This window comes from Varanus komodoensis, unplaced genomic scaffold, assembly GCF_004798865.1.
Source record: "Varanus komodoensis strain SLA01 unplaced genomic scaffold, ASM479886v1 scaffold6_2, whole genome shotgun sequence".
Lineage (NCBI taxonomy): Eukaryota > Metazoa > Chordata > Lepidosauria > Squamata > Varanidae > Varanus > Varanus komodoensis.
This window is the reverse complement of record NW_025336346.1, coordinates 8,191,128-8,201,035: the sequence shown is the minus strand read 5'-3', so window position 1 is coordinate 8,201,035 and position 9,908 is coordinate 8,191,128. Positions and strand designations below refer to the sequence as shown.

General features: G+C 43.8%; 1 protein-coding gene across 2 annotated transcripts in view; it reads right to left on the bottom strand.

The window, feature by feature from the left end:
* Positions 1–768: 768 nt before the first annotated feature.
* The window catches only part of PRKCD (protein kinase C delta), a 76,483-nt gene continuing 67,343 nt past the window's right edge, over positions 769–9,908 (bottom strand). For both annotated transcript variants that reach the window (XM_044451152.1, XM_044451153.1), the window contains 5 exons: positions 9,228–9,290; positions 6,986–7,124; positions 4,534–4,722; positions 2,928–3,056; positions 769–1,529 (listed from right to left, as the gene is read on the bottom strand). In XM_044451152.1, the coding sequence (XP_044307087.1) occupies positions 1,371–1,529; positions 2,928–3,056; positions 4,534–4,722; positions 6,986–7,124; positions 9,228–9,290 (679 nt within the window). In that variant the 3' untranslated portion in view covers positions 769–1,370. The remainder of the gene's footprint in view (positions 1,530–2,927; positions 3,057–4,533; positions 4,723–6,985; positions 7,125–9,227; positions 9,291–9,908) is intronic.

Here is a 9,908-nt window from a genome sequence, read left to right as displayed (position 1 = left end):
TGGCAGGGTCCCACCACTGTGCTAGGAGGGTGACTTGTGCGGCCGCTCACATGCGTGGACTGGGAGGAGGTGGCGGCGGCAGGAAGAGCACGCTGCCACCAGCACTGGGCACGCCCGCTCACCTTCCTGGTTCCCTTCCTGGTGCACTCACCGCGGCTCTTGTGCCTGCCTCTGGCCACCTGTTTGATGCTGCGCCTCATGCCACATCTTGCGGTGAGTCGCGGCTAATGAGTGACATCGTTTCCGAATATGTGCATGGCTGCTGGGGCGATTGACTCGTGTGCCAACAGAGAGGGCTCTGTGTGCCTGCTGTGGCACGTGTGCTATAGGTTCACCATCACTGCCCTATCCCAACCCAATTTTTCAATTTCTGTACATCCATTTTTAAAGTGTCCGTTATTAAAAAAAAAACCTTTTAACAGGGTGAAAGGTAGCAATGACTAGGTATAATTTATTGTGCATTTAAAGATTCCTATGGGAATCAGTCTGTAGATTAGTAACTGAAGCTATATTAGCTTGCACTGAAACTAACAGAGTAAGTCAACAGCCATCCTGTGGCATGAGATGGTTACATGGCACCAGCTAGATTTTCCTGCACTATCTGCCACCTCCCTTTAATAAAGATAAGCAACTTGTTTCCATGCGAGTTTACTCACTAAGCCCCGCTGACTTGTGTGAAATACTTTTGTTTCAGATGACACGCTTTGGATTGCAGCCACGATTTCATTGGTGGTGGTAATTAGTCCAATAAGGAAAGGACACACTTCATTTAAAAAACCTGCAGTGCTTTTGTAATATTTAATGTGGTTTCATCAATAAACAACAGAAACAAACGGACAAAAAGTTCTATGAAAAGGTTGTAACCTTGCTAGGAAAAAGCTCGGCAAAGCATGGTATCAATTCATGGCACTTACAAATTAAAAATGACAGTATCAGAACCCCAGAATCAAACTGAATACAAATTCAAGTTATTTCATTTGATGATGAAGAAGAACTGGCTAGCGGTGTCACTTCATTTAAAATACCCTTCATAAGCTATCTTTCACCACTTGAGCAAAATATACAGCATACACATTCTACCCCCCCCCCACAGATTACTACATTCAAATAACCACTCACAATTTACATTTTTCCTGTTGTGGAGAAAATCATTTACATGATTCAAAAGGATACTTGATAAACTCAACCATGCAAGATAAAGCTTACTGCCAGTTTCTAAAGAATTAGCAGTAGAACATTAATGAGTCACTATTTGAGTGTTATTCAGAATGAAGACAAAGAGATGAAGTATCCTTTGATCCCATTTTGCATGGAGTGCCTGGGAACTCCTGTTTACAGCTGTACCGCAGAGTTCTGTATGTTTTGAAGAACTATTTCTCCAGAATTCGTTCAAATTTGGGATTAATAAAAGAGAACCCAGCAAATGCAGTCTGATCCATAGAGTCTATTAGGTTTTTGTCACTGTAGGATAGTCGTGGTTTCTCACTCAAGAACTCTCTGTCGAAATTGCTGTAGTCATTTGCTGATTTCTATAGAGAAGAAGGGCAAAAATGAAAAAAAGAAGCACCTGAATATTGAACAATCTAGTCTATTGCTCAGGAAAGTCTGTGAATGTACTTAGTGTCATTTTGTTAATTCCAGTGAATTCAGATGGATTATTGCAGAACAAGGTCATTTGTCCTCTCCAATCCTCCCAAAATAAATAGGAAGAGCAGTGCGTGAGGAATCTGGCTTGTGGGTGGGAATGCTTTGGATGCCTGCCTGCTTTCTCTTTGTCCTCAGCCTGACTTGCCCCAAGTGTTCATGTGGCGTCTGGCAGGAAGTGGGTCTAACAGTTGTGGAGTTGTGCATAACTAGTGAAACTTGCTTGCACACGCACCACCCATACACCTGTTTGCCAAGCAAAATTCTGCTTCTGGCTTGCATGGCTTGCATGCTTTGTGCACTCAGAAGCACAGTAATTTAGTGCAAGGAAAGGGCCCACTAGCATTCCTGAACATTTGCAGACTTGATCTCTGCTCAGCTTGCTTCCCACGCCAGGGCCAAGCATGGGAAAGAGGTCTGACAAGCACAAGAGAGCCAGGTTCCGGGGAGATCTCGCATCCCTAAATAGGAACCATCCCAGGAAAATACACTCCCGATACACACTCTGGTTATAGCTGCTACTGATGTGGCTACAGGTATAGCTCACACTTGTATGTAAAAGGTCTGAGGTTCAATTCTGATATCTTCCAGGGCCAAGGAGAGGAAGAAGTTTGTCAAACCTCAGATAACTCAATGTTTTAATATTTGCAGACATTCACCTTTAGCCTAAATGATCCAATTCATGAAGAAGTTAATCCAGAGGAAGAAAGCATAACGTATCATACCCTTGCTCTACATATTTTATACCCATTCCCACAATCTGTTTTTTCCTTCATATCACTGCTCAGCCTTGAAGGGTACAGAGTGGCTATGAGCAATGACTCTTGCTCAGCCTATCCTAATCCACAAGGTCCTTGTGCAAACTAGCAGCAGATGCTTGAGAGATCTGACATTTGCAGATTCTGACCCACAGCTTCCCGACTATGATGCCAATCAAACCTTATATAAAAAACTTCCCAAAATGCCAGTGCAGTTCCTCGCTCCAGAAGTGTCTCAACAGTAATTTAATATTTCCTATTTTGAAAGGAAATTGGTTTAGTTATGAATTAAATTATGGATAAATAACAAATTTTGAGGCACATTTTGGTGTGGATGTTTGTTAAAATGAGAAAAACAGTGGCAGGTGGGTGGAATGGATGAATGAGTTAATGCAAGCAAAAATGGCACGGACAGAAGCAGGCACCTTTGCCCATGCTTAAGGCCATTCTGCCTGCCCAGATGGCAGAACACAAATGCAGGACCTTAGAACATCACCCAGTGTGAGAAATTCAGGGGACACATACCACTTTTGGCTTGAAGGGTGGCTCCATTTCCCTCTTCTCCAGCGCTGTCCAGTTAATGGCTTTGAAGAAAGGGTGATCTCTGATGCTCCCAGTTATTCCTAGTCGCTTTGCTGGATCCCTTTCAAACAGCTACAAAATACAATCATGACCTTAATTCAGTTACTTTGCCCAGAAATCAGATTTCTTGAAGAAAACAGCTCTAGACAGATCCAAGATGCTGCTGGAGCTGATACGTTCAGTGGATCTAAGGCTACCACTATGGTCAATTTCAGTCACTATGGCTACTGACCTGAAATGGAAGCAGGATGTGAGAAGATTTTATTTCATGACTGCATTTCATTTACTACATCTCTAAACCACCCCAACAGCTGAAATTTCCTTGGTGTTTACAAAGAACATAAAGCAGGATAAAATTGTATTAAGTGTACAGAGAGAGCATGTGTGTGCATGTGTGTGTGCGCGCACACACACACACAAAGCGAGAGTGAGAGCGAGAGAGGGCTATAACAATTTCAAACAATCAACAATAAGGAAGATCCATGACCCAATTAACAACCTAAATCATCATGTGCTGCCAAATGCCTAAGAGAAGAACTGAGGGGCCACCACTGAGGGGGCGCTCTCTGTTTTTGCTGCCTTCTGAGCCACCCTCAGAGGAGGCACCCAGAGAATTTCCTTGCATGATGAAGGCGGTGTGTGGGTAGGGTCCTGCCAGGAAAAATGTCTGATCAGCTGTTGTGCTCCTGAGATGTAAAAGGCTTTATAGGTCAAATCCAGCACCTGGCTCAGTCTCAGACACATACAGGCAGCTGGTAAAAGCAGACTGGGACCAATGGTTTAGGTTTGGACATTTTTTGCCTCTTGCGATCAATCCTGCCATCACGTTTTTCATAAACTGCAGCTTTTGAACAGTCTTCAAAGGCAGCCAGGTCCTGAATGCATGGTCACAATCTAACCTTTCGGTTACTAGAGCACAGACAGCTGGAGTCTGTCCAGGCACATAAAAGGGGTGCTGATCAGAGCTGTGGCCAAGCAACCAGCTTCTCTCTCAGGGAAAAGCAAGGCTCCTAGATTTTGTGCTCCCGGATTTTGCAAATGCAGCGACTGGGGATAGGGTGGGAGAATATGAGGCCCAGGGAGGGGTTGTGCAGCAAAGGCAGCTGGGATACGTGCTAGGAAAGGGTGGGAAGAACAAGGGAGAAAGATGCCGTCTCAAGCTCCTGCATAGCCACTCATCTGTCAGGAGCAACGTGAGTCACCCAGCAAATACCCAACTTCTCCCAGTGCCTTAGCATAATGTGAAACTCTTCAGATATAATCCTTTAAATTTACTGTATTATTAATATTCTGTCACTGTTGTATTATTTTACTTTCATATGCCAACTTGAGATTGTCTCCTCTATAAAGCAGCCTATAATTTTAAACCAACCAAACAAACCATTAAAACTGTGGCTCCGTTTCACAACACATTTCTGCCTAGCAGAAAGAACATTTCATCTTTTTGCAAAAAAACATGATTAACAGCAGCTTCAACTTAATGGATTATTAGGTTCAGATGTTCCAGTTCATTTTCCTGCACAAAAGACATGAGGTAGCTTTACTTCACCTTTTCTAGTATATCCTTGGATTCCTTGGTAATCCAGCGTGGATAATGAGGCGTATCCACTCGAATGGACTCAAACAACTCATCTTCATCATCACCATGGAATGGAGATTGTCCAATAAGCATCTCGTATAACAAAACTCCAAAGGACCACCAGTCCACAGAAAATGTATACTTCATGCCTTGCAGGATCTGTGGTACACAGAAGAAAAGATGAAGGTTTCCTGCCAGTAATGTTCCCTTGACACCTCAAGACCTGCGGATTTGCCTTTTTACCAGTTAAAACCATTTATATAATAGTATTTAGGTACAGTGCTTTTAAAGTCTAGCATATCCTACCTTTCATGTGCACTTGATAAAGCATCTTATCCTGTTTGATTCAATAGCTGCATTCATATGTAACATGATGGCAAATAAGGCATGGTAAGGAACCCCTGAGTTCATGCATTCCCTCCTCTCTTCAGGTTTGGCTGCAAGGAAGCTGGAAAGTTTTACTTCTGCCTTTGATAAACTCCACTCTAGAATTCTGCCCAGATCTGGACTAGCTTAATTATAACCATGCTTTGTTGAAACAAACCAGCTTTGTGCGACTGGCTTGTTTCGATAAACCATACTCAAGATCTAGCCTCCTTTCAGTGCTTTGGGTGTAATGCTAAACTACAGTTAATCGGAAGCAGCATGTCCATGCGCTGGCTCACAAGACTTTCACTCCCTGAGAAGAATCAGCCATTTTTGCTGAGTTTGAATGCAGCCATTGTCTATATTTCAGAACTGCTCCCACTAAACATTCTCAATGGCCAATTACAATGGAGTTTTATTTCTGGTGAGACACTCAGAGAAGAAAAACTAAATATTGCACTGTAAAAGCATGTGCAGGTTATGCACTAACAGAGTAAATCCACACACAGTTATTTTCTTCTACTATTTATGAAGCCATTAATTTTTATACCACCTCTGAAGAAATGCCTTGCTATTGGAACTGCGGGCTGCTTTGCATGCATCACAACGGAGGTGGGTGACTGCCAGCATGGTGGGTGGATTCGTGTCTCCCCTGAAACAGCTTCGGCAGCTCCATATATTTTCATGCTGTATGCATTATGGAAATATGCCGCAAGGAGCTGTAATTGCCCTCATTTTAGTAACACATTTTTATGAGGTGCATGCGGTTAAAAAGAAAACAAGCCGACATGCATTACGGCTTAGCAGCAGGCATGTGCTAATTTTAAAAATAAACACTTCCCCAGTAATGTGTGGTGCCACCTTCAAAACACTACCGTATGAAAGATTGAGCATCTTTTAAAAAATTTATTTTATGGGTGCAGACACATGTCTCTCCATTAGTCATACTGTTTTTGCTTTGCAATAACGGGCTGATCCTGCCAGATTTTTAGTGGTCTCATTCACACGACATGATGGCATTTTGTAGGCTGGAAGGCATTGTGGCTTGTCATGTTGTCCAAAACCCAGCATTTAGCAAGGTGGCTTTGGAAACAAGCTACCTTGAACATCCATGGCTTGTTCCCGAGGTTTTTCATGGGTTAAACATGGAAGAGCTAATTCATCATGGATTCTGTGAACTGGCCAGCAAAGTTCTTGACAAAAACCCCTGCTGCTCTTCGAGATCTTGCCCACGCTGCTGTCAGTGACTGCCCTCCACTGATGTGACTTTTCCTGGCTTATACTGACATTAGCTTGGCTGATAGTTTTATATGTGCTCAACTGCCTGGATTCTGCTCTGCTCTGCTGCGGCCATGAGTTCAAGCTCCTGCTAAGTGTGAGCAGCATTGGTGCCACATTCTCTGGGAATTGGGCCCTGTGGGAACACCATGCAAACTGCATCCTCCTCCTGCTGCCTCTGCCTGGGCTGCACATGATGAGGAAGGTGGCGGTGGGGCCTGGCAGGCTGGGCTCTCTGGGAGGCAGGTGGGAATTCCACAGCAAAGCTCTCCCGAGAGCCCAAGTAGCTCCCTACCAGGGATCCTCCATCGTGGATAAGGCACCCCTGGAGGCTGCTTAGGCTGCTGCAACAGGGGATTTCTGGGGCCGCCGTACCCGGAGAACCTCACTAGGAAGGCGGGAAGATGGAAGCAGAGAATGGCCAAGGAGGGGAGGACAAGAAAGAGAAGAGGTGGCAGCTAGGAGGTGAAACAGGCAAGTGGAGGTGCAGAAGTGATGGCAGCAGGTGGTGGGAGGAGGAGGAGGAGGAGAAGGGGCAGCACAGCTGGGGGAGAGGTGGTAGTGGCCTTGGAGGGGCTTGGGGAAAGGAAAGACGGTGTTGGTGGCAGCAGTGGAAAGCGCTGCCTCCAGGGCGAGGAGCAGAGGACGGGGTGGCCGCATCCTGCTTGTGCTGAGCAAGACAGGCGTGCCGAGGCAGGCTGCTTCGAGGCAGAGGTTAGCACTGCGTGCAGCTGAGGGGTTTTCGAGAACGGGTATGTTGCAGGTACGCATTCCTTACTTCAGGTGCTATGTAGTCTGGGGTACCACAGAAAGTCGTCGCCTTGTTTTCTCCAAACACATTCTCTTTGCACATACCAAAATCAGCTATTTTGATGTGACCTTCTTTATCAAGCATCACATTGTCGAGTTTGAGGTCCCTGCGCGGAAGAAAATAGCAAAGCAGAGCAAAACAAAACAGCACGGCAGTCCAGTTAGAATAAGTGATCACCTGAAAGACTCATGATAACCGCAGTATAACAGTGCCGCTTAAAACACTATTTGTTTTCAGAATTGCAGGATGCTTTCATTGGCATTAATGCAAAGTTATTACAGAAATGGGCTGAAGTTGGACAGAAAATAAATGAATATCCATGCAGTTTCATTAAGATAGTCTCTTGAGCTGACAGTATGATCAACTGAATCATGGAATCCAAGGAGAAATGAATATAGTTATATGCATATGAGAAGATGAAATACAGAACCCTTAATATATTCACTTGGGGCCCTGAGGGAAGTTTACACTGGCAGTGAAGCTATCACAACTTAATGGTTCAGCAAGGCTGCAATCCCACACACACGTACACAGGTGTAAGTCCCCCCTATCTCAATGGGGCTTTCTTCAGCATTGACACATACAAGATTGTATTGCAAGTTGGGTTGCTTACTATATTTGTCTCCAATCCAGAAGTACAATTTTATTTGAAGTTATATTCATCTATTTTTTTATGTCCCCAGTGCCTGAATACTTCATGGGCTCCACTTCCGCAGATACACTAGTAACTATTTTATATTAGCAAATCACATCAGTGATAACTTATCGAATTGTACAATTAATGACAGATTTATTCTTAAGAAAAAGCGGATGGACTGCTCAGGAGTGGGAACGTCTATCCTATACACAGGTGCCCATTCTTTAGGTTGGCCTTTAGATATAGCTTTGGAAGTCAAAACCAGCGGCCAATAAAGTTGAACACACTTAAAAATATATACACATGCATTAACATATGAATGCAAGAAAAACCATGATGGACCAGAGGAATGGTCCATCCAGTCCAGCACTCATGGTGGCAAAAGCCCATGGGATCCTTCCAGCAAGACAGGTGCCCACGCTCCTCAGCAACTGGTGCACACAGGCGTGCTTCCTCTGAAAACAGAGGTAGCACATAGCCAACAAGGCTAGTAGCTGTTGACAGACTTTTCACCATGAAATCGTCCAACTTCCCTTTACAGCTGCACATTGGCAGCTACGGCCTCTTCCTGTGGGAGTGAATTCCATTGTTTAGCACTGCACTGTGTGAAGAAGGACTTTCTTTTATCTGTCCTGAATCTCCCACTGGGATTTTCTCAGGCAGTAGCATTACAAGTTCTCCCTCTCCATCTTCTCCACATAGTGCATAATTTTGAATACTCCACCATGTCTCCCATTTTTAGCTCCATTTCCAGGCAAAACAATTGCAGCTGTTGTAAGCATTGCCCATAGGGGGGCTGCCCCAATTCCTGGCCATTTTTATTGCCCCCTATGCACTTTTCCTAAGTCTATAATGTCCTTTTTCAGGTGTGGTGACCAGAACCGTATGCAGTATTCTAAGGGTGGTCACACCAAAGATTTGTATAAATGGAGTACAATCTTGGCAGTTTTACTACCAAGGTCATTCACAAAGAAAAAAGATATTGCGTCTTTGATCAAAGCAAACTGTCATGTCTTCTTTCAAAAGCATCAAATCTCACATTTTAATTTAATTATGTAGGGAAAGAAGGGAAATAATCTTTAACTCTATCAGGCAGCAAACTCTCCAGAAGATCAAATTTTGCCTCCAGCATTTAAAGATATTCTCTTATATTGCAAGCTGAAATCATCTGAATTTCTAACACCTTTCCTTAATTAGCTTGTTAAGGCAAGGTACTTTGATGCTGTCCCAAATATTATAAATCCATGCCACTGCAATGAAGACAAGGTACCTCAGTCTGGGAGCTAAAGTGCCTGGCAAATCAGAATGTGAAACAAAGACTCTTCTGTGTAATGTAAATAATATTTTTTTATTCTTGTTGCCAAGGAGAAAAACACAAGAAAACATTTATAGATTGGTCTCAAGTGCTTGTTGAATTGTCTCTTAACACCTTTGGAATAAAATCAACATTTTAATAGGGAACTGTTCCTTGTAAAATACTGGGCTTGCAGGTTAATTCACCAATTCCTCACCAGCACACAACTGTTGCAGTGCTTGGCAAGACGCTTACAAGGGTAATCCATCAGCACTCACCTATAAATAATGCCTTTGCTGTGAAGAAACTGTAAGCCACACAATATTTCAGCTCCATAAAACCTGAAACAAAGAGAAAGTGCTTCAGAAAAATGACAAAGTCTTCATTTAAGTACTAAACCTTCTAGTGTTTTCAAAGCTTCTATTTTTCAGCCACTTTCAGAAATTTTCTCTTTCCCCCAAACTATTAAATGCTGGAGAGCCTGCAATCTGGAGTGCAAGCAGAGGTGAAAGCCCCTCCCTTGCTAAACTGGTAGGGCAGTGTTTAAAAGCCCCCCTCCCCCCCACACACACACCCCTGATCTAGTCAATGCTTCCCTTGATTTCATGACCCCTCCCATGAAAGGTGTTAGCCCATCACCCTTCCTTCCCTAGCCCCCTTGCTTCACCAGCACCTCTTCATTCAAATGGGATTTTGTTTTAGCCAAAAGAAAACTTCCTTAAAGTGGCATTCAACGAAAAGGGTTCTGTCTAAAGAAACTGTAGTTCATGGATTGCATCAAACCCCTGCATGGGAAAATAAGGATCAAGATCTGCCACTGCTCTTTCTTCTCTGACCCAGTACTTCTGTGTCATTTCTCAAAATGCCTACAACTGGACCCAGAGGACCTGGATCACCTGGGCTGCTCTTGCAGCTTTGCCTTTCCTCCCCTCACCCAAGTCTACCCCCTCCCCTCCCCT